We start from the raw sequence: 24,982 nt of genomic DNA, 5'->3' as shown, positions 1-24,982 counted from the left end.
GGTATTGCCTGGCAGCGCAGGAGGTGGGGGCTTCCATCTCTGAGAAAGGCTTTAAAAAAGGACAAGCGTGAGGAGACCAAAGTGAACACGGTGCCAACTCTCTCTTGCCCTCCCGCCCCGCCCGCCGTCTCCATCAGCAAGCAGCAAGTACAAGGTAGAGAGTGGGACCACCGAGAGGTCACGGCTGGGGACTGTCTGTAGGAGATTGGAAAGAACAGAACAAAACAATAATAAAAGGAAGGGGGGGAAGGGAGACAGGAAAAAAATACATGTTATGGAAGGTAAAAAATTACAAACTGAAGAGAGGCACAAGAGGACTCCAAGAGGGTCACAGTGCAACAGCAGAGGCCAGCGGTGGGAGAGGAGCCAGGCCCAGAGAACGGTGTCATAGGACCAAAGGCTCTGCAGGACGGAAAGAGGTTAACTGGCCACGGCTACTGGGGGTGGAAGTTAATAGGGAGCATGCACAGCGAGTGTTACAGAAAAAGCTGCAAAACCCCCTTGCTACTCGGAGCAGGAAATAAAACAACAAAATCCGACAGCTTCCCCCCTCCAGCTGGACTGAATGCACTAAGAGATCCACTTCGCCTGGGAAAGTCACCCCGGGGGAAGCCCCAACAGTAGGCACATGCTGAACTAGACAGGCCGGTAAAGCTCTCCTGCCCTGAGGGAGAACGGCTTCAGGACCAAACCGGTGTCTGTCACACCACTGGAGTCGGGTAAAGAGGGAGGTGCTGTTAATGGCAGAGAGCTCCCCTAGACTGTCACACACACGGACAGCAACTGTGGCCGGGTCATCAGTGATTAGAATCCAATGGCTCACAGACAGCAGGCTCGGACACACAAGGCGTCCAAGTATGGAGGGTTTGCCTCTCCTCTGAGCTCTCCACCCCTGGGCCAGTTCTGCCTCTCCACTCACAAGTCTGAACACCAGCGCCTCCCACTGGAGTGCCTCACATCTCCCCCCAGGCACAGCTGCACCTAAGCTCCCTGCAATTACTCCCAGCTCTCCCCGGTGCATCAGCAGCTACCTAGCGGGCACAATGATATGAGAGCTGCCTATTACAGCATGAACCGGAGGAGAGCAGACATCCCCACTCCAGGATTGAGGTGTGTGTGTGTGGCGGGGGGGGGGGGATTTCCTACAGCTGCTGCGAAGAGGGAGAAAGGACAAGGACGGGGCCGAGCACTGCTGCCCTTGGGAAGGAAGCAGCCCCTGGAGACACTGCTGTCTCCTGTTCTTTCATTCTCAGGCATGCCTTTCTTTATGGCCCAGGGGCAGGGAAACCCTTCTCTGCGGTAAGCTAGGGCAGCGCTCTAGAGATGGATGACAGCACTAAGAGATGCACACAGGTTTCCACAAAGGGAAGCGACCCCTGTGCATTCAAACAAACAACATGCAGCACATGCAATGGCTTTAAAAACAAAACCAGGGAGCATAGCAGGGATGCAAAAGAAACAAAATTACATAAATAAATAAACTAAACAAGAAAGAGACACTTCAAAGGGCCTTGGGAACCCAAGGCGGTGCCGTGGGAAGAACAGCGCAGCAGCGCAGCACCACGGCACAGGGTAGACAGACAGCCCCGTGCCGATCAGATACGTAAAATATCACCACTCTGGGAGCCTCACTGACCTCTAACTTGTTGCTCCAGGTTCAGTATGACTGATACGGCCTGGTGTAGGATTAGCAGTTTGGTCTGCGGTTTTTCGCTGTTAAGGTGGAGTTGGCACATACGTCCGAGCTCTTTAAAGGCCTCGTTGATGTCACGGACCCGCAGACGCTCACGGGCATTATTGGCGACCCTCCTCTCTTTCTCCCTCTCGGCTTTTTGCTCTGGGGGAAGAAGATCGTCCTCCTCATCCTCATCTTGACTAATGGTTTGAAATAAGAATGAGACAGGGACATTCCTCGTGTGCACACTCAGCACTGGTCAACTCACACAACAAAACATACATCTGCAGCATCACCATTATCTCCGCATTGAAGGGAATCTATCAACAAACCTCCCCACCTCCCCCCCCCCCGCCGCTACGGAGTGGGAGCTTCGCCCAACTCCTCCCCCCAGCACGAGAACCTTTCCAGCCCTGGTGCACAGCATCCCCGCACTCCCACTTGCCCTCAGACGCAGTTACACAGAAAGGATGCCATTTCGACCCAGTAAACAGGAATGGTTCACCGGAACAGAACAGAGCAGTGCAATTAACCCCCGGAACTCACTGTCACACGATCTAAGCATGACCAGAAACAGGAACGGACATTTACATGGGTAAAGTCAGCATGAACAGAAAGGATTAAAAATATAGTGTTTGGGGAAGGTTTCAGGGCGTGAACCAGCCACTAACTGACAGAAGCAGGGAGGGAATTTCCCCTCCAGGCAGGTTATCGTGTCCCTGCCCATTGCTGAGCTCGCCGAAGCAGCTGGAGCCGGCCAGCGTTGGAGACGGGATACCAGGTTAGATGGGCCCCATGTCTGATCCAGTTGGGCTATTCCCACATAACTGGCTGGGCGATAGAGAATCCCTAGAGCTCAGACGTGTGTAGTGAAGAGACCACTCAGGTTCCACCACCTCCTGCGGACAAACTAGCGATGGGTCTGTCCGAGGTCAGTCGAGCGGTCAGCAGTTCCCAGCACAGCCCAGACTTTGGTAAACAAAACCATAACTAACGCCGGAGATCATCCAGGCAGTTGGGCTGCAGCCTGCTTTGATCTCCAGTGCTTGGCCTGTTCTTTGCTCACTAGGAATTCCTACGAAGCTGGGCAGATGGAGCATTGCTGGGGCTGGAAAAGATGCAGGAGGATGGACCCAACACCACCATTCCCCTTTCCAAAGTGTCGTAAATCCTAAGAGGTGGTCTCAAACTCCTCCCCCATGGGAAGCAGGGGTAGATCGGGGCAGCGCTGGTCTCAGTGCACGAGCCTAAAGCTTCAGCAGCCTGGGAGGCTTTGCAGGGCCCTGGCACAGCATCCCTGGATCCAGCTAGTGATCATGTTCTTAGCAGGAGAGAGGCCAACAGGACACACACAGCCTCCCCCTCCCCTCCTGTCCCAACCCCCCGCCAGCCCCCGTAACAGAATAAATGGAGAGACCTGTTCAAAGAGCACCTTGTTCTGTTCCGTGACGGCTTCATTTCCTTCTTCTCCTCTTCCGAGTTATCGGCCACTGACGTGTTCTCTTCGTCCTCCTTCTCTTCCCGCTTTATTTCACTGGTTCCCGAGGAGACACTGGCTCTGCCCAGCCCCGTCAAGCCTGCAATGGAATCAAAGCAGCACACGGCCATTGGAGAGCGATCCCACTGGGGCAGGATAGGTCAGAGGGAAGGTTCCTTGCTGCAGCTGTGGACGGGCTCCCGACACATCTCGGTCCCTCTGACACTAAAGAACAGGCTCGACAACCCTAGTATATTTGCACAGGATCCTCCATATCCTAGACACCCAGAGCCATGCAAACCAGCCACCTTTGGGGAGAAGGGTAGGCGACCAGTTACTGAGAGGATGCTGGCGTTTGCACCCACTCCAGGATAACACACTACTGGGCCCACGCAGAGCAGGCAGGGCCTTGTCAGTTACCGGCTCATCGTGAGACTCCCACTCCAAAACCTGCAGAGAACTCAATCGGCCTGGGAAGGAGTGAGGGCTGGGGCTGGTCCAGCTGGGATTTGGACAAATCCTCGCAGGCGAAGTTCCCAAGGTTGCATGTTTCTCAACACCTCCATCCACACAGCTCACCGTAAGCAGCCCGGCCACATGGTTAACGTTAGTCAAGGCATGGATGCCACCAACAGACTCACTCGTTCTGCACCCACCATTGACGGTGCACGGAACAGAGGGTGGGTGGGTGGGTTTGCCAAGGCCAGGCTTTATCCCAAATGTCTACGGCTATGTCTACACCACGCGCGAGCAGTCCGATTCCCTGCTATGCACACTAGCGCCAACCCTTGGTCACCTACTGCAAGTATAAACAGCCCAGCTGCAGCATCATGTGCAGCAGAACCAATGGGTATGCAATCGGCTGGGCCTGTGCCACCACTCTCCAGGCTACGGCAGCTATGCTGCTCTTTACACATGCACTATCTTGGTGAGCAGTGGTGTGAGTAAGCAGGGGAAATCACACCCCTCGCTGGTATTGTCCATGTACCCTAAGATACACTCTGCTGTGTCCCCAGGAGCTTACCTCCCACCCTGCCCCAAATGCCCTCCAGTGTCAGAACTCAACTGCAACCACAAACCAGGTAGGGCTCTAAGAACGATTTGTAACTGAGTGCAGGTCCCAGGCTGCATGTGCAGGTTAGAAGCTGTGTTGAAGACCCTTGAAAAACGTATCACTGAAAGTCACTGGGCATTGCCCACGTGGGAGCTGCAGCGCTCCCTGCCTCCTGGCTGGGGCTGACCCAAAGGCTCACACCCAGCATGCACTCCCCGCTCTAGCCCATACGCGTGCCGCGCGGCTGGGAACCTCTCTCTCACCCACACAGTTTTCTCCACTGGGCTTGTGCTTTTCATGGAGCCAGGTCTTGGGGTTGTCTCACCCCAGATGGCCCAGCATCAGCTAGCCAGCAAAGAAGTGGGCAAGGCACCACCTTACCGCTGTATGTGTCTTGCTGCCTGCTGAGATCGGGGAGCGAGCTGGGCTGCGAGGGAAGTGTAACATGGTTGTGGAGAATGCTGGGGTTGCTGGATAGTCCGTCTTCGGGGTGACTTCCTCCCACCTACAGCAGAAAAAGTGGAGCAGCCTTTAAGGGCCAGCAGGAGAGCCAGGAGACACCAGGCACTACTGAATCCGAATATCACTGCTTCGAAGCCAGGAGGGCACTGGGGTCTACACCAACACCTCACCCACGTGTTCCTTTTCTCCAGCACCCAACACCCCCCAGCCTGATCCGGGGCTCCCTCCCTCTCACCCCAAGCCTGGGTGGGAAGAAGGTAGAGGAAGCGCTTAAAGCTACTTCTGTACCAGCTCCTCCTGGGGAACGGACTGTCTCAGTGGGAAGTGGCACATCCAGCTCATGCTGCAGATAATTCAGACTAGGCCAAATCGTAAGAAGCCTCCGCAACAGCATGAACTATGCTTGTGTCATCCTCCCAGGGAGCCCCCGGCGCTTGAGATACTAGGTGAGACAAAGCCCCAGGGGACACACCAGCACGGGCTGGACGTGCCTCAGCAGATCTTCTCCACCCCAAACGTCTGTGATTCAGGCTGCTGCGTCTCAAAGGGGCTACCCCACCACCACCACACCCCCTCTGAGAAGGAGCCTTCGCTGGAGAGCAACTCACAGCCCTCTCTGAAAGCTTGGATGTGGATCCTGTTATTACTGATATCCCAGCAGTGCCGAGAGCCCCTTTTCAGACCCGGGGACTGTAAGAAACCCAGTCCCTGGTCAGAGGAGCTTATAATCCTAAGGCTGCCATGTGCCTTACTTTAAAATGAATAGATCCATATTCACTGTGTGCACAGAGCACCTGGGAAGCTTGAAACACCCGCACCTGGGTGTCCCGCCCCTCCTCATGCTCACACCCCAGCAGGAAGCTCCTGATCCTGCTTCCTTCAAGGGAACAGAGCCCCCTCAAGCACTTGTTCACAGAGTCAAAGTCTCTTGCACCAGAAGGTACCCTCGTGATCAAGCCTGACCCTCCTGCACTGCTCAGGCCAAGAACAGCCTGCAGCTATTTCTGGGGGGGGGGACTCTGGTGTCCAGGCCCCCTGAGCAGGCAGGACACCGGGCACACTCTTGTCTGGTTAATTATTCAGTAAGCAAGAAGAACAGGCGGTGCCTGCCTCAAAGGCATTACAGTTGAGCAAAGCCCAGGAGTCACTCAGTAAGTAAACCCGCTTATAAGTGCTCTCGATTCTGCAGACACCCCCTCGGTTCCAGGGTCTACTGTCTCTCTTCCCCACTTATCCCTGCTTGGAGGGCTTATTCTAAGGGGAGCCGTCTTATTGGAGATCCCCATGTTCAAGCTTTCATCCCTACCCCAGTAGGGGACAACGTGACCTCCACTTTTCATGCTGACCAATATCATCTCATGGATAATCTGGGCTCCCCCAGGCTGACTGCTGGATCCAGCGGTGGTCTGGAGCCCTACATTCTGGGCTTATCTACATGGAGAATGGCATCAAGTCCAACTCACAGTACACACTGACACCAACCAGTGCAACCCCTGCAGAAACACTCCTATTTCAGTTTAAGCCGGTGGCTTATTTCGATTTGGCTTTAGTTGATTGGCAACAGGATTGAAGCTAAACTAAACTACACCAAAGTCAGGGTATCCACACAGTGGTTTGCACTAAACCAGTACAAATCTGTGTGCAGATGGGGCCTTGGATTGCAAACTCTCTGGCAGGGACTGTCTCTGGACTACGTGTCCGTACAGCTCCCAGCACAACCAAGCCCTGGCATCTAGCGCTACTGCAACCATCACCACCAGTGTCTGACTCACCAAACTTGAATGCCTGTTCCCTAGAGGCATAACTGAAGTGGGGAAGGCCTGGCTGAGCCCGCCCACTGAGGCGCTGTGACCAGGGGCCGATCCCAGCAGGCCGTGCATATCTCCGTGGTTGGCTGGCATGGCAGCCGTCTGGCCCACCGCGTGGTTCCTCAGCACATGGATGGCTTCATCCAATCTGTCTTCCATTTTGTTTTGCTTTGAGGGGCGGGGAGGGTGGTGGAGAAAAATGAAGACTCCATTAACATTGAAAAACATTGTCTGCCTGGCATCTGGCCATAGCCTCTGTGCATCAACAGAACCACTAGCTGCAAAATCAGACAACCACCACAAGGCTACTACAGAAGGGTTACTACCCCTGTAATGTTCCCTGTGCTCAAACTCTGCCAGCAAGCTGGGGGGCACCTAAGTGTTGCTGCACTGGAAGGGAACTTTAAACATGGGCATGATTAGCCTGTGGAACGCCCTGTCACAATACACTGAGGGATTCCAAGAAGGGATTAAGCCATTATATGGATAAAAGGAACATCTAGAGTCATATCAGAAAGGAAAGGATGTAAATCCTCACACACTTCTGTTAACTACTGGAGGTTGGGGAGAAAGCTTCCCACCTGGGCTAGGTTATTACACAAAAGTTCAGGGTGTGTTTTCTTGCCCTTTTCTCATAAGCACCCGGTGCTGAGCTGTGTCAAACAGGACACTAGTCTGGGCGATGTGGTTTACCAATGCCTATGACTTTATGTTCGCAACTGAAAGCTTTTCTCCAGTGTTAAGCACTTCACTACACCGTGGACCCTCGCGCTAGATCTGATGGGTAATCTGGTGGTGCAACGCTGCTCAGAAAAACCACCAGTGCCATGGGGGTGGGTTCAATGGTTCTCCCCTTTGTGCTCCCCTGCCACAGTTCCAACCAGCCAGCAGTAAGTGTGTTATTTCATGAACTGCTGTTCACTGCAAGAAAGGGGTGGTGGGAGAGACAAAACCAAGTAGAAACGATCGATGTGATACTCACTAACGTGTGGAGAGTCCCTTCATAGCTAGGAGACAAGGCACCCTGTCCGCCCGCTCGCGGCCACTGGGAAGTGCCTGGAACAAATCGCACATTGGGTAATTTCAAATGCAGCCCTCAAATGCGACACTAGATGGGGCTAGGCCACCACAAACAGTTGAAAGCCCCCCAGGTGGCCGGCCAACTGTGCAAATGTACATGTGTCTGTTGGACCAAAGAGGCAACATGAGGGTTATGGGGTGAGGTTATGGGGCCAGGTTATGGGGCCAGCATCATTTCCATAGGAAACTCAAGGTTGTGGGGAGAAATAAGCTAACAAGCTTCACCCCATTGTCAAGTAAAGCATCTAAGCTGGGAAAGAGAACACACTGAGAGAGAGGGACAGACAGAAGGTTCTGTCCTTAGTTCCCCCTTCCCCCCCCAGCAGTGCTATACCTCCATATCAGTGCTTTAGTCCCTATTGTAAACCCTCCTTCTCAGAAAGCCAAGTTTTTTTTGACTTTATCAACATCCACTGCAGATTCTTTGCCCGTCAGTGTTTTCATACACAGCCGTTGATGCTGTGGGTATACCTGCACATGCGCCTGCTTCTGGATTTAGACACAGCTGAGGCGCAACCTCCGAGTACCTGCATCACCCCCAGATATCACCAGGGTGGCAAGATGGAGGGATTGAACCATTCGTTGCCCCCAGAAAGATCTGATGCCAGTTCATGTGGCACAACAGGCAAATGAGCGTGGTTTTGTGCTGCTCTCCCTCTGTCTGACAGATGGGAGCTCAGAGGTGGCCTACTGCATCTTTACGCTTTGAGATATTTCCGGCAACAGACCCTATAATGACCCTGGTTGGGCTCCCAGTTGCAGGAACTGGGAGCGTCAGTCTTCTGCAGAAGGAGGCACCTGGAGAAGGCTGCCATTTTTTAAATCACAGTATAAAACAGGTTCTGAAAATGGTTCAAACAGCCACCTCTTCATGAACATGGAGCTCCTCCCACTGGTACATGCTTAGTTCACAGGGAACAGGGACCACTCAAAGGGCACATCACTGAGAGGCTTGCAAAGGGGCTGTCGGCAGGGAAAGAAGATGCACCTTTTACCCAGGTAGCAGCAAAGTTACACTTCAGCGTGACACATCATCACTGGTCAAGACTCACAGGCAGCTAGAATATTTCCTGCCAGGTCACTTCTTTGGAGACAAAACCCCAGGCTTTCAGGAGTGACTAGTGATTTTTGGTGCCCGCCTAGATACCCTTTAAAGGGGCATGATTTCTGCAAAGGGGGAGAAGGCTCAGCATAAGGTGGCCCATTCCAGCACCTCAAGCCAGGTACCCAAAATCACTCGCCATTTTTGAAAACCATGGCCGGGGCCTATGGAGACAAGAGGTCTCTCCACAACCAAACCAAGCAATTCACGGGAGTTGGGTTATTTTTTTTTTTTTATTTTAAACTTTTTAAAAATATATATTTCCCCTTCCCCCCTTTTAAATGAAACTGGTTTGATCAAGTTTGTAAAAATGTTGCTCAAGCAGTTCTCAGGAGATCAGTGCATCGAGCATGTACCTGCAAGCCCCTGAGGGGAGCCCACAGGGGTGGAGGGGTTTGAAGAGAAGTTATTGCTAGAGTGATCTGGGGAATAAATCTGGAATGAGAGAGAAACAAAGCAGTTAGCCAAGTACACCTTCAAATCCTAGCGCTCCCGGCCCTGCAGAGCTGCAACCCCTTCACTGCCCTACGCCCCCGTGAGCCACAAGTGCCAACAGCACTCTCTCACTGACTTCCAAGTCTCTTCACGACACCCTCGCCAATTCCCTCAGCCCTCCCTCCATCTACGCAACAAGCATGCTTCCTCAGTCCCACCCCGGAGCACTCTGCTGGCCAGATTAACCTCGGTATCTATGCTACTGCTGTGTTCTTCCTCACCAACCCCCAGCTCCTTCCCCACAGCAAACGCCTTCATTTGCCACCTCAGTCGCTGGGCCCTCAGGACATGAGGAGGTTTCCTGCGTGTTTGACCTTAGGGAGCAGAGACACCAAGGAGTGACAGCGGAGGCAGGCACTGCACGGAACTGGTGAGACACTGGGGGCTGGTGGACCGAGCAGAGTGGGTCTGCGGCACGCAGCACTAGGTGAAGCCTGAATTCTAACTGAAAGCAACCAGGTGGCCCGACACGGACCATCGGTCAAGAGTCAGCACTCTCCTCGCTAACCCAGCGGGGCCAATGAATTATAAACAACCCTCCTCCCACCACTCCCCCATCAGCTACGGCGTGGAAGTACAGAAGCTAGGCCTGTTAACACCTGGTGCCCAAGGTATCACAGCAACGGGCATGGAGAGGGCGGACAGCGGAGGGGGACTGGACTGGGATTTCCCAGGCCTGGGTTCTATTCCTCTCTGTCCATGAGCAAGTCACTTAACTTAGTCTGAGCTCCAGCTCTCCTGCTGTGCCCAGGGGGGTGGTGAGGAGTGACTGGGGGGAGGGATAGCTCAATGGTTTGAGCATTGGTCTGCTAAACCCAGGGTTGTGAGTTCAATCCTTGAGGGGGCCATTTAGGGAAGTGGGGATTGGTCCTGCTTTGAGCAGGGGGTTGGACTACATGATCTCCTGAGGTCCCTTCCAACCCTAATAATCTGTGATTCTGTGAAGCACCTCCCTTTTGCATCTATGGCCCCAATTCTCACAGTGTCAAGCACCTAAATCTTTTATTTCTTCTTCTAGGGAGGGAAGGAGCATAGTCCCCATTTTACAGCTGGGGAACAGGCAGACACTACGGGACTTCTCAGGGACATATATAGCCTGATCTGCTGGGCCATCCTTCCCCTTTTCCTTGCCAGTTAACAAGCCCAACATGAGAGGTGTGTGGCTCCAAGCACCTGAACCATCATGCCATGGAGACGTTTAACTCTTTCCAGGGCAGGGAGCAAGATGGTCAAGTCAACAACCCCACTCCAATGCTTGCTGACTCCGAGGGCACTGGGAAGAAGAATCCAGAGCAAGAAACACTTACTGAAGCTAATGCTTTCCCAAGCGCATCTCCTGAGCTCCCAGCTGTGGTTCCTCTGTTGCCTGCAGGGAGAGAGAGAACACAGCCCTTACCCCTCTGGTCCTTGCTCAAATCAGAACAGGTCACTTTTGGAAAAACCCAGGGGCACTTAAAAAGAAAAGTTGACCCTTGTAGTTTAGTGTTTGGGCACACAGTCTCCTATTGAGACCGGGAGGGGAAGGTGGTAGCAGTTGAAGGCAGGATAAAGTTTCTCACTCAAGAGTTTTAAAAAGACCCACTTTATTCCCACACCTCCCTTGGCTGCTGTTGCTGCCCTGAGAGTCTCGCTCTGAACAGCAGGGAGCAGGCAATATCCACTGCAGCTGCCTTCCTGGAGCTGAAAGGATGTTAGCACGAGATGCCAGGTCAAAGGCACTTTGCCATTCAACATCCTCCCCACAGCAAATCCCATTGTAACAGGGCACCTCCCAAGCCATCGCAGTCCTAGGCCCGTTTCCCCCTCTCCCCAAACAAGGGTTTCGCTACAAAACAGAACGATCAAGGTCAGGATTCTCAGTTCCTGGCGATGGTGAAGTTAATTTCAGTAACAGGTTTTCTAACAGGTTCAGCGGGGTTAGAGATTAAAGCACTCAAGGGTTTAAAATGGCATTTGAACGCCGCATGAACATTTCCTATTCCTGATTTGGACGAACACCGTCTCCCCCTGCACCTTCCCCACCTGCCTCAGGTTTAAGTCCTTTCTGCCTCTCGCTCAGCGCTCGCACCTCCAAGAAGCGAGTGCACAGATTCCAGTTTCCCTCTGGGACCCATGAGCTGGGTGTGAGAAAACATGTATGGATGGAAAGCTACAAGCAAATTAAACCTCTGAGCACAGAGGCTGGGGAGGAGGGGGGGTTACTTGTGCAAAACCACACAGATCCCATCCCTTCTTCTCTGCCAGATCATGCCTGATTATCCAGCAGCAATAACTCCCACTAAAGCGCTTGCCTCGTGGAGTAACTCCAGGCGTACGTGCAACACACGAGGGAGAAGACCTGGTGTCATGCAGACATACAGAGCGTGGGCATTATTCTCGAACGGCCCAGACAGTGGCTTTAATCCCACACCTCCTTACGCATTAGACATTGACAATGGTTTGCCTTTCCTGGATTAACCTACATGCAGTGGGAGAGTGGAATATTGCAGTGGCCTCTGCCCAAGACTTGCCAAACCACATACATACCCATCATGCTGTCTGTCCCACTGATCGGTGGCGTATGACTGGGCACGCCGTAAGGGGTGGAGGCAGAGGGAAAGCCAGACACAGAGGAAAGTCCGCCATTAACTTCTCCTGAATGCATCGGGTAGTTCTAGAAAGGAAAAAGGGGGAAGAGGCATAAGACATCCCCTGGGATGGTCCACAGCATGGCAGGATTTAGATAGCACCCCGCCAAGGTGAATGTAGAGGTCAGTGAGGGTGGATCAACTGTGCCCTCTGATGGATCAAATCTCTGACCTGACTGCACTGCCTTCCAGCGGCTGGAGATGGTGGACATCGCCAGTGCTCCCTCAAATTTTTTATGTCCACACGGGGAATGTATTTTGTTATGTGCACCAATATGGAGGTGATGTGTGGTGAGGGTGGGGCCGAGGGGTGTGGAGTGTGGGAGGGTGCTTAGGGCTGGGGCAGAGGGTGGGATGCAGGGGGCTAAGGTGCTGGCTAGTAGTGAAGGTTCTGGGGTGGGGCCAAGGATGAGAGCTTCACGGTGCAGGAGGGGGCTTAGAGCTAGGGCAGAGGGTTGGGGTGTGGGCTCTAGGGTGGGGCTGAGGGGTTCAGGGTGCAGGCTGCCCCAGGATGAGAGGACTCCTCCCAGCCCTCTCTCCCCACAGCAGCTCAGGACCAGGTGAGAGATGCCTCTCCCCAGCCATGGCAGCTCTGGCAAGGCTGGGCTGGGCCAGGGGCACCTCTCCCTGCCTGCGCGCCCCTTGATAGCCTGATGCGCAGCCGTGCAGCTTACAGGGAACTTAGGATGTTGTCATTTTACTGCAGCTGAGTGGCGGCGAAAGTCCCCAATTGCAGCTGAGTCAACATTTTTCAAAATGTGCGTGTGTGGAGGGAGAAAACCCCTCCAAAATCAGCAAAAATTGTGGACATGTTTTCATGAATTCTCCCTCCCCTCACCCCCTCACCACATCCAGCTATGGAGCTTGTGGGAAGTTTCCAGATTCTGAAATTTATTGTTGCCAGTTTTTTTGAATATTTGGGGATGTTCAAGAAATTGAAGGCCAAGAAGCAGCTGGGTTCATTTCAGAATGGGTAACCTGCTCACACAGTGCATGGACGCTCCCTCCCCCCGCGGGAACGACTGTGCTCGCTCACTGCAGAAAACGGCAGCCACCACTTGGAATGCAGGCTCTCATTTCTACAGCTGATCCTGCAGCACCCACGCCTTCGCCCCGAGGGGGGAAGAGCAGTCTGGTAGCTCAGGCACCAGGAGCAGGAGTCAGGAAATCTAGGAGCTTGTGGAAGTCACTTAGTCTCCCTGCATCACATGTGGGGTTGAGAAGATAAATATCCTGAAGATCGTGAGGGGCACAGATGCTGTTGCAGTGAGGGTCATGTAAACACCTCGTTTAAGGCCAGGAGGTAACAGTTTAATCTCTGTACAGTACTGTCTGCCCTCCTGTACCACACAGGCCTAGATCTCCCCCAAAATAATTCCCAGAGCAGATCTAAACTGATCACTGAGCTAGCGCTGGGCAGGTTACATTTGGACAATCCAGTGAACACCCCTACAGCAGGATAAACCTGAAGTGCTCTGCTTTAGCTGGGGAGGGGAAGACATTTCTACGTCCAAGTGCCACCAGCTACAGAACAGGGAAAATATTTCCCAATCACTGACTAACTAATGTTCGCCAGGGCCTGGATGCTGTGGTGAGGGCCCTCGCAGAAACATCTAAGAGGCCGATGACCAGTATTTTCAGAATGGTGGCATAAGAGCATCTTGCTATTTCAAAGAGCGCTGCCAAAGAATGTGCCAAGGGACAGAAGCTAGGGATCTCACTCACAAAGTCCACTCCTTGCTAATGCTGACTGAAAGAGTATTTTACAGCAACTCTGCACCAAAATACCCTTTGTCAGACTACAAAAGTCTGGCCAAATTGCTCCGTGGCAGGAGAGAATCATTATTCCCATTTAACAGGCCAGGCAAACTGAGACCCATATGAGGGAAGGGAGTCAGTGGCTGAGCTGGGAATAGACCCTAAGAGTCTGGCACTCTGCCCTACGCTCCTACAATGACATGGCACCGCCTAAACGTTCACACGCTGCTCAAGGCTACAGCATCACCGGAGACGCATTACCATCCGTTCATGCTGATGTAAACTATTGAAGCCACCGGACTGTGGGAGAGGGGCCGAGGAGCCACCCAGCATGGCTCCATAGCTCGACTGGCTCATGGTGCCGGACGAGCTCCACAGATCTGGCGAGTTATGAAGTCCATCTACAAGGCAAGCAACCATGTCAATAGCGAGGATATAAAATGGCAATGCACAAACATCAGCAGGGCAGGAGTCCCATGAGGCAGAGAGGGAGGGGAGACTAGCTGAGTAATGCCAACGGCACGCAGGAGCAGTGCAGCTAATTATCTGCAGTGCAATAGCATTTAGGGACCGCAGTAACGGACCAGGCAGGTCGTCGTATGAACATAAAGATTACGATCTGTGGCCCAGTCTCACGGCTCAGGTGTGCTGCAAGACAAGATTGTAGGTCGGGAGGCTGCAACCAGTCAGCGATTTACAGCATTACTGGGCCTAAGTATCTACGCATGCCTGGCCCAACACCACCCACATCTGTCTCCCTGCATCACACGCAGCTAGGAAATCCCCTCCATCACCGCTGTGGCTGTAACAGGATAGGCGGCAGCTGCTGTGACGCCAGGGTCACCAGCAATAACTACTGACCTGGCATGTAGAAGGCTCCAGGATACACAGTGCTGGGAGGTTTCGAGGGGGCATATCCAGCTGGATCCCTGCTGTAGTCATCACCTGAGTTGGATGGATACACCTGCAAAGGGCCGTAAGGGGGATGAGGAAGGGAGAGAGGCCTACCCATTCAGATAGCTTTAGTGCCTTCTAAATTCTCTTCTCCCTCCCTGCTGCCCCGCCCCGCTGCCTTTTCCTGCCAGGCTGCCGCCTTCCCCAGCCAGATAACCTTTAACCTATTTATTGTGGCTGATAATGTAGCCAATTCCCACAGCAAAAAGGAAAACAGAAAAGGGAGAAGTTCAGCCAGAGTTAAAGCTGAAAAGCGACACGCTAAGTTATTCAGGAAATCCTCACCGCTAAGATGGGCACCAACCTTAACTCTGTCCCCTTCTCCCTTGTGCCTCTCCCCACTGCCACAGCAAACTTGGCCTCCTGCATCCCTCATCACGTCTCATGTGTGGGCTGGAGATCACCTCACCGACCCTTCCCACCCGGACAATCCATCTTTCATCACATAAATCCAACTGACGCGCAGCTGCCAACACTCGGGAGGGGGCGGAGAAGAAGTGAAAGCAGAAACGTGCTCTACATTTTTGATCTTCCATGTCCAGCGCGAGAAGCTCCGGCTTTCCTCTCCAGTTCCCTTTTCTGTTATGGCTTTTTATGAGTAACCACAAGAACTATTTCTGGATGTTAAACCCCAGTCCCCAGGCTGATTCAGAGGGAAACGGGATATGGGGGAAGCTGGTATTCTGAACCCATGTGCTCCTGTAGCTGCTTTTCCTTACCAAAAAGGCTTCATTGTCGCTATACCCAGCTTTTACATAGTGCCTTTCATCCACAGAGCTGAGTGCGCTTTACAAACAAGGCAAGTATTCATTATCCCCATTTTACTGACTGGGAAACTGAGGGTCCATCAATGAGGCTCTTCACCCCATGGCAGCCCTTGACAGATGTCACCTCCAAATTCCATTCAAACCCTCTCCTTAAAACACACCCACACCCCGCTACAGGCCAGCTGTCAGCCCAGTGGCACAGGTACAGTGCTGGGTTTGATTGGAATGAAAACCTGCAGCTCAGCATATGAAATCAGCCTAGGTTGGGACATTGGCAAGCCCTGGCTTATTTTAGCCACGAGATCTCATAAGTGCAGACCATGCTGCTTACTGAAAAGCACCACCATCTCCACATGGGCAAGGTGCTTGGAAGCAGGAGCCTATTTCCTGGACGTAGCTCTCATGTCGCCATGGCCCACTGACAGACTCCAAAGGAAGGAGACTGAATGCACACAAACAGAACTATGCCTGCATGGATTCTAGAATGCTGTGGGATTCCCTCCTTCAGGGCAAATAACTCTTGGTCAGTTCCAGGAAGAGAGGGTTATTGACCAAGGAGATGCTAGAAAGCCTGCTGATGACAAAGCTGTCACGTGCTGGTGTTCAAATGTGTTTAACAAATGCACACTGGATATGCAAATAAACCGAAATGCCATTGAAACTGATGCAAAAACCTTCCCAGGACCTATTTTCATCACTATTGATTCATTCTGAAACTATTTTCTTTTTAAATACACACGAAAGCAGGGACCGGGGGTTGCAGTAACTTTGCCGGGCATTCTCAGTTCATCAAATGACTGGAAAAGCATTTCTGTTTGTAAGAGAAGCCAGCAGGGATGTGGCAAGGGTCCCCCCCCCATCTGCAATTTCTACCATTTTTATTGGCGCAAGTACAAAGTGAGGAGGAGTGGAAGAATGGCTCTATTTTTAAAATTGCCCAAAACACTGAGAAAATGGGTTTTAACAGAGAGACAGCAAAAATGTGCTCTGGAAAGCATCTGTGATTACTATTGTTAAAATAAATTCATCTCTTTGCACCTTCAGTTCCTGCTTCTCAGATGACCCATCCCAGAGACGAAGGCATCAAAATGCACCATCTAAACAAGAGCACCCACAGCTGAGACAAACAATAACTGATGCCCAGCATGTCCAGCACATGCCTGTAAGAAGTGATGCAATGAATTTCACAAGGCTCTGGACAATGTTTACACTCCAGCTTTAAAAAAAATCTCCACACATCTTAGAACCATGTCCTCCAAAGAGCCTTTAAAAATCCCTTGTTCTCTCTCTCATATACCCCCCCTTTGGTTCTCTTCTTAGCAAACAAGCCCCGTGACCATGCTCCAAAGTCTGTTGTCTTCCAATTCTACACACTAGTATGTCTTTAAAAACAAAAACACCCCCTCCCTCCAATCCACTAGCTCTGTGTCAGCTCGATACAGCAGATTTACAACCCCCGCCCCATCCGTATAACATATTCCACAACTCTGATGGTGATGACTCTGAATTAAGGGAGAGTTGTTAAAGTCCCTTTACTCCCCTCACTCCTATAGTTCCCACCCCCCCACCCTCCCCCCAAGTGTGTCTACTGCTGCTTTGCTGGTACCCAGAAGTGGCAATCACCAGTAACTGCAGTGTTCTCTGGGTGATTGGAGGGGAAGAGACCGCAGAAAATGTAACTAGTGACCTTCTGTTTCAACAGATCGCCAAGTTCAGACGGAGTCTTTATTGATCTGATTGCCCAAATTTAGATCAAACTCACAAAAAAAAAGCCACAGAGAGGAGGGGGGAGGGAGAGAACTGACAGATGCTGACAACTGCCCCTCTCGCCCTCTTAAAAAAAACACAACCTAAAAGTCGTTTGCCTTTGTGTGTACCCAAGAATCTCCCCATTTCAACAGAGACACAAACCTTGAATTGGAATGCATGAAAAAAAAAAAGTGTGTGTGTGTGGGGGGATAGCGCGTGTTTGTGGCAGGGAGGTGAGGAGAGATGGGGGATGGAACAGGCTACAAAGAAGAAGAATCCAGTAAATTGACTTTTCCTATAATTTGATTAAATAGCGGGAGCTGGGACAGGGAATCGAATGAAGCACGTCTAATAGCCCTGAACCATCTGCCAGCCACTGGCACCTGGCCAGTCTCCAGGCAGCTGTGTAGCACTGGAGGAGAGGAAGAAGGCGTGGGGGAGGGGAAAGGAGCTTTAACATATTTAATAAATCCGGAGTGAGAACTGAAAAAACCTTAAGAAATATCCTCGCCCAAGCAGGAAGCCGACGCAGGATTCCGAAGGTGCCCAACATTTGCACCCTACTGTTTCCCAGACTGCTGGAACACCCCCTGCCTCCTCCCATGCTGACATATGCACCCCTCCATTCCTGGCTCTGAACCCACCCCCCCAGCTCTATTTCAAGGGAGTCAAATTTCAGTCTGATTACTCATTAACACTTCGAGGTCCTCCACGCCCACGGCAATGCAATTCACTCATGCAGTCGTCTCTACGTATCAGTGCTCCCTGGACGTGCGAGGCAGATCTCGTGTGTGTGGGGAGCGTGGAAACACGCACACACACTTGTAGTTTTTAAAAAAGCCTGGAGACAACAGATGCATGAAATTCAAGACACTCATTTTAAGAGGATGTTTCCAGGAAAGAAAGAAAAGCCCTGGAAATCTTTCGTTTTAGTGTTAAATAATAAGGAAGCTTTCAAATGGCTTTTTCAAAAGACATCTAAGATTATGTTACTTGGGGTTAAGGGAGAGGGGGATATTTGGGGGGGTGGTTTGCTGGAGACAGAGATTTTCCATCAGCTAAAGCTCTCTGTTGTCCTCCAGAGAGCAGGCAGACGGCTGCTCAACTCATGTCACCCAACCCATCAGCTGCTCCCCTCCAAGCCAGCATCCTCAGCTTGCTGAAAGTCACCATGAGCAGAGATAAGAGTCCTCTCAGCCTGCCTTCCAAATATGCAACGCAGCCGACGAGCCTCCAAAATCCTCTGCGCACTCAGGAGGACCTGATAGAATCCACACTCTACACGCAGCCCCACAGGAAACAGTAAATCATAGCCAGGTCTCTCCTCCCCTCCCAGCCTTTGCCTCTGTCAGCTAGAGAGTCAGACCTCTGGGACCTACAGGTGAGATCATTTCCTGTGTTTAAAATTGCTAGCACAGAGAGTAAAAGGAGGGAGCTTGTCAAGAAACTGCATTAAATTCACCAGCACTGGGATTCGTAGGGTGTTCCCCCCGCCCCGTTATTCCTCTTTAAATGCATAAACCAGTGAGGGACTTCAGGCAAACCTTGCAGACTAATATTAAACAGAGCAGTGACCAGACTGTAAATTTATATGCTAAAATACTTGCCAGCCACCATACTTTTGACTGTAACAGAATCTTCAAACAACCTACTATTCTAGGAGCACTGAAGCCAATTTCCACAGGGCTCAGAGATTCAGTCAGACAACACAGAACTACCGCTGAGAGTTGCATGTATGTATGTGGTCTGAGGTCTCTACTAGACAAGGGCACATGGATGGTTAAGAACTGTGACTTGGGTCAAAAAGCAAAAGGTAGGGGCTGGCTAGTGTCTCTTGGAGGCAGAGCAAACGCTGGATCAACACGGGTGTCTCAGCTCTGGTGCACAGTGCGCTGGGCAGAATCTTCTTGTTGACCCAGATTACAAGTTTTTACTCCCTTTGTTGGGAAAATGCAGCAGCGGCAATGCCATCGATACATGGATCCAAAGGCCAGAAGGAACCATTGTGAGCACCTATTCAGATCTTCCACACAACGGAAGAATTTCACTTAGTAACTCCTCCATCTTTTAAACCAAACAAGTGGTGAACGGATACAATTTGTCATAGGTCCTACAGAGTTGGGTGTATCCAAGAAACAATTTTAAAGGTGGTTTGTGAGAGGCGAAAGGCAGGTGCTGGAAGCAGAGGGGGATTTCTGGCATACAAGCAAGAGGATTTTAGTTGTACTTTTACCGAATGGATTTTGATGCAATTGAACCCTTCCAAGCAGGTGCCAGTCATATCACACTCAGCACGATTCAGTCAGGCCCTGATCCTTCTGCTGAAGCGAATGGGAAAGCTCCTACTGGCTTCAATGGCAGCAGACTAAGTGCACAGGTTCTAGGCCTATTTTCAGGGTGATTCTTACATGTGGGGTAATTAGACACAGACTCTCTGCCTCAGGCCCCATTCCTTATTGTGCCATTCAAACTCTGCAACCAGCCGCCAGACACGGTCACATCCACCCTGACTTATTACTCAAAGCAGCACAGGAAAGAATGCGGCTCCTCAGGCCCAAAGGAGAGCGTGGGTGGGGAACACACAGCGGCACAGAGTGAATATGAGCTGCAGCAGACTTTGCTGTTTTCCAAAGCCACTACTTCACAAAGGCAAAAAAACTCAGAGGACCATGTGTTAATGGACCACAGCATGACTGCAAGACACACCTGAGGGGCCATTCATGATCAGACCTGCTAGTTAGAGAGAGACCAGCCTACCTCCGTCCCATCTCCCTTGCCATCAAAGGAGCAGGCAACATGCCCCGGTTTCCATGCTTGCCACTAACTTTTCTAGTTCGTTCTTTAACTCACTGATGCTGTTTGCATCTCTTGCTGCCTTTGGCAGCACTTCTCCTGCTTCAGCCACCCTCAGCTATTTCAGTCACTGACCATTCCAAGTTTTCAAAGCAGTTACAGAATTAAGATTAAAGTACTTATTTTTAATAAGATGTTTATTAACCTATTTACTTTGCACAGGGTCCAGTGATAACACGGAGCAGGCTCTTTTGCTGCATGTTTGCAGACGACCTCAAACAAGAAAGCTTCTTTGATCAGCTGCCCATTAGGAGGGTAAAGCCTCACTGGCCACATACTTAATTCTATGTATAGGTGCATATTTCTCTCTCCTGGAGAAACAGAGGGTTTTAGACCTCATGGAGGTCAAAAAACATGAAGGGGGGAGGGGAGGGAGGTTAACAGAGACAGCAGACACTCTTTCACCCCTAGACCAGGGAAATAATTCGCTATGAAAAAGTGAAGCTAAATTTGCTTTAGCAGCCTGCACTGAAAGAGCAGAGTGCGTGCACACACACGACTTCTAGCCATTTATGTTCCACTGGTCCCTTGCCACTGCAATTCAGGGGCTGCTGCCTTCGCTAAGCATTACATAACCCTCCATCTTTCCTTCAGGGATGCAGAACAGAATGGTTGTGTTATTCCTAGTAAATTCCATCTTACTCTCCCTTAGCAGGGGTGGGAAGGAGAGGGTAGTTTCTCCTACAACAGTGGCATGCTGCGTATACAGCGGCATGCACATTCAACCCAGCTTGCCGCTGTGCTAGCTCAGAATTTATTATTATTTTTAAAGGCGGAAGAGGGGGTTGCCATCCAATTTGGCTCCATGACCAGAAAGCAGCTCTGCGTCTGACCCAGCAGTCAAGCAGAATGATCCCACGCAGTGAGACTACCATCGCTTTGGACCTGACTCACGTCGGAGAGCAGGGTCTGTGTTTCAGCAGCAGCGAGAGTTTTCCAAAGCGACTAGGAATTCTGGGTGCCATGTTAGAGACATAGTAAAGAGGCCCGGTTTTCCGGAAGTGTTGAGCACCCCTCCTCTGGAAGCCAGGCCCCTTTCAAATTAGAGACCCCTTGGCCTCCACAATCACTAGTCGCTCCTTTGAAAACCGAAGCCAATAACTATAACAAGCAGGGTTAAGTGGCCATCTGCTAAGGAGCAATGCTTTTCTCATATGCTACCTCCAGTGAACGCTCTGGGAGCTAACCCAAATTCAGCTGCTCCGAGCTCCACCTGGACCTGAAGCGATAGCATGAACGCAGATTCCGTTTGAACAGGACAACTTAAAATGCACAAAAGGGGATGCTTATTGCAGCTACGCTAGGGCACAGCCAGCAATAAGAAACCCCTCAAGTGTCCTTCATTTTGGGGGCCAGCATTGGTTAGTCCCAAACTTGTCTCTATTCCAAACCAATTGTGTGTCCTGCTGGACTTTCACTGTACGAAACCATTTACTTCAGAAAAACAGAATCATGAAGCCGAGGTTTCAGAGGGTGCTTTATACTTAAGGAAGGAATCCCACAGCGCTTTTATGTTCTCTGTTCGGAGGAGTGAGCACGTATATCCACCCCATTTGTTTTGAGTCTTCGGGCCTGTGCAGTCTGAGCAGAACTGATGGCACACTGCACACACTCAGAGAAGAGCACAAGTCGTCCACTCAAGAGAATTTCACCTCTACTTTTGCCTGAAGTTTGCAATCCGTCCACACACCGGCAGTCAAGCAAAAGCTAGAGCATGGAATGCAGCTTCTCTCGTTGGTGCTTCTGGCCAATGCAAAGCTGCTCTGCTCCCATCTGTGTGAGACTCCTCCAGTCCACTTCAATTAACTCTCCTGGAGATTCCATTACTTCCAGCCATAAAGACACTGTTCAGTTTATTCCCCCATAACTGCCACAGAAGTATGGCTAACATATTCCTACAGGCTGCTCGGCTTTCTTATAAAACAAAACAACACAGGCATTCCTGCACACCTGGACCGGCCCCAGCTGCTTGCCCATGTTACAACTGGCTTGGTTTCCCTTTTGGAATGAAATCCAGTCGTGTGGAATATCACATTTCATAGGGGCATTTGCGACATAATGTCAAATAGACAAGAGCCAAGAAATTCAGGGCTATAACCAATATGCTGTCATTTTACTGTGCAGGTGGTGCTGGGGAGAAGGCGGCTCTGGCAGTAAATACCTAACGAGCTAGGGCTTCAGACCTAGGCCTTCTCCTTCTGTCTCCTCCCCTTCCCACACTGCTACCCAGGTGGCAATACCAAGAGCTATTCTGCACATGAACAGTTACAATCACTTCTCTCAGGTTTCTAGATTATGGCCCCATGCATCTGTACAAAGTTTGGTCTTACCAATGTCCTCCCATTTCTCTCACATGCTAAACTGTAGCCAGTAAAACTCTTCCCTACTCCACAAAAATACATGACACTTGGTTACTTGGGTCATTGGTGACCAAATCTGTAGGGACAATAATTTACCGCTGCAGTAGGGAATATAGTTAAAATGAGATTTAGAGGCTACTGATCCATCCTAAAACTGTTGGGGTTGGGGAGGCTTAGATCAACTTGAAAGATCCAACCTGAAGATGTAACGGAGCTTAGATACTGCATTAATATAACTAGATGGAATATTTGGAAAGTAAATTTCCGTGCAGTGCTGCTTACCGACGAGGGCAGACCTGGAGGCACCTTCCGAACCTTTTTAGGCTGTCCATCTGGTATGGAAAAAATAAAATAAATAAGAACGGAGGATATGAAACCACTCTTGAAAGGGTAAGTTACAGGTGGGCTGCTGACATTATTGGGATATGAAGCCCCACTAGGTGTTGGAGGCTAGTTATAAAGTGTGGCTAAGTAAAGCCACCAATGATAGACACAGCATTAAGTGCACCACTTTGATTACAAATCCTCAGTAATGCTGTAAAACAGGAAAACTGATTTGGAACGTTGCAACATGCTATGTCTCAGGGTGGACTGCTCCTGTCTTCTGCTTGTTCTCTTTACAGCAGAGTTCTCCTGGGAGAAATAGACTTGACACCATTAAAACAGCCCCTCTTTAGCCGCTGCTGTGACAACAGGGACTCACTTATCCCAGGATAAAAGGCCCTGCATAATCTCCTGATTTTTGGAAAGGGTGCCAATAGGTTCATTAAAGAGCGTTTGGGAGAAAGGAAAAGAATCAAACCATGCAATGTATGGCTCACCCTGCAACCTGAACACAAGTGAGCTCATCGGTCATTTGCTCCTTAAAAAGTAACGTGCTTAGCAAAGTGCACTGCAATAGGACGTTAAGCTCTAGAACTTAACCCACAGATGGAGGGCTACTGTACTGACTCACCCATGAAGACAGAAGAGGTGGGCCTCAGATCCAGATCAGGGGGATAAACAATGTAGCGTCTTTAAGACAAGAGATGGGGTATAGTGGGAAGGGGCACTTTCAGGGGGAAAAACCCACTTCAGCTGGCTGCTTCTAGGAAGCCCAGGCTAAGGGTTCATGGATTTTCTCATTAGGAATTAAGGCTAATCCTAGTTTGAGGTGAGAGTTTTAAACATTAAGTGCAACATGTTTGCTGCGCTGAGCGTAGGGTGATGGACCATGCCCATTCATACATATTCTAGCTTAGGAGAAGAATTCATAACACAGAACCACTCAATCCATTTAAATGGTGGATCTGAAAACCTGAAACAGTAGAATTCTTACGCAATTAATTAAGCTTTAATATCAAAGCAGATACCCTCACCTGCACTGCCCTTTCTAAAAATAACTGGAAAAATGGCATGTAGTGTTACATCGCATTTGGCTCCATTTGCAGTGCAAAGACAAAAATAGCAGCAATAAAACAATTTCAGATGGAGTGGGGTGTGACGAGATAACATCAGCACTGGAGCATGAGAACCTGTCTACACTTGAAAGTTAAATTCACACCCTACTTTAATCCTCATTAAAGCACAATAGCTGTTCTTGAGTAACTCTGTGTGTGGATACATTTACTCCAGAATAAGAGCACTTTGTTCCAGTTTAGTTTAAATCATGTTGGACTGAGTTTAAATAAGAACACGGCATTCTTATTCCAGAATAAAAGAGTCCACATCTGGAGTTACTCAGGAACAACTCCCTGTGTAGACAAGACCTTAGAGACCAAAAGCACAACTTGGTACCTTCAAACTCCTCATGCACACGCCTATCTGATAATCAGGACTTTGTGCTGCTTACCGTATTACTTACTTACGTTGTTACTATATTACTCCTGGCAGCCAATGTTCACTGAGAGTAGCTTTTATATAAAGGGCACTTGAGCAGAGGCAGTAGTATTATAGGTTAGAGGGGCAATCTCACATGGCAGCCAAGATTTTCAGATATGACTAGTGATTTTGAGAGCCCAACTGGAGACATCTTACAGGGTCCTGATTTTCAGAAAGTGTTGAGCAGCTGCCCACTAGAAAACTGTGTCAGGCTCGGCAACCAAAATCACTAGACACTTTACAATCTTTGGTGGGTATTTGCCAGCAGAGTGGAGGAAATCATACATCACTAAGATGCTACATAACCCTAATTTTTCAAATGTTTGACAGATCCACATCTATGTAACCCTGCAGCATTAGTGCACGGATCTCTGAGAACATGGACCTAACTTCTATACCATGAATGGCATCAAGACAGGAGAGCGTCTCTATGGCCACAATCAACTTAAAGTGCAAATCAAGAGAGAAGGCATCCCAGTCTCATTATCTCACAATCAGCACTGCTACACCAGAGGGACATCCACTGTGACTTACCTATGTTGCTGTCAGCACCTCTCCTACGAGGGTTGTTTGGGTAAGAATAATACTGAGACCCTCCCTTCACCCCTGTAGGGGAAAGTGTGGTTGGACTTGCAATTCCCATTTCACTGGGCAGGAAACCAGTCTGCAAAGAAGAAGACACACAAACCCTTCCATGTAATTATGCTGTAAAACCACCATAGTCATTGAGACAGAACAGAATCTTCCTTGAGCACCTCAAACTAAAATCAAACCAACAGGCCATAAAAAAAGGCAAAAACAAATAAGCCATCCAAAAAAAGGAACTCTAGTCACATTCAAAGATGTCCGAACTCCAAGCTCTAAATCTGCACCCAATTATTTGTGGGTGCAAAATTACAGG

At 50.3% G+C, this 24,982-nt stretch overlaps 1 protein-coding gene across 11 annotated transcripts in view; it reads right to left on the bottom strand.

The window, feature by feature from the left end:
• TCF3 (transcription factor 3) overlaps window positions 1–24,982 on the bottom strand; it is a 128,222-nt gene that overhangs the window by 8,956 nt on the left and 94,284 nt on the right. For 4 of the 11 annotated variants that reach the window (XM_030540025.1, XM_030540027.1, XM_030540026.1 and 1 more), the window contains 12 exons: window positions 24,616–24,745; window positions 22,504–22,553; window positions 14,400–14,502; window positions 13,800–13,939; window positions 11,680–11,806; window positions 10,461–10,519; window positions 9,015–9,093; window positions 7,459–7,532; window positions 6,441–6,644; window positions 4,588–4,711; window positions 3,093–3,252; window positions 1,637–1,875 (listed from right to left, as the gene is read on the bottom strand). In XM_030540025.1, coding sequence (XP_030395885.1) covers window positions 1,637–1,875; window positions 3,093–3,252; window positions 4,588–4,711; window positions 6,441–6,644; window positions 7,459–7,532; window positions 9,015–9,093; window positions 10,461–10,519; window positions 11,680–11,806; window positions 13,800–13,939; window positions 14,400–14,502; window positions 22,504–22,553; window positions 24,616–24,745 — 1,489 coding nt within the window. The remainder of the gene's footprint in view (window positions 1–1,636; window positions 1,876–3,092; window positions 3,253–4,587; window positions 4,712–6,440; window positions 6,645–7,458; window positions 7,533–9,014; window positions 9,094–10,460; window positions 10,520–11,679; window positions 11,807–13,799; window positions 13,940–14,399; window positions 14,503–22,503; window positions 22,554–24,615; window positions 24,746–24,982) is intronic. The other 7 variants (XM_030540028.1, XM_030540031.1, XM_030540032.1 and 4 more) reach the window with 5 other exon arrangements.

The sequence above is a fragment of the Gopherus evgoodei genome, chromosome 22 (genome assembly GCF_007399415.2).
Source record: "Gopherus evgoodei ecotype Sinaloan lineage chromosome 22, rGopEvg1_v1.p, whole genome shotgun sequence".
Taxonomy (NCBI): Eukaryota; Metazoa; Chordata; order Testudines; family Testudinidae; genus Gopherus; species Gopherus evgoodei.
Note: the sequence above shows the minus strand (reverse complement) of the source record. Positions and strands in the feature narration are given on the sequence as shown.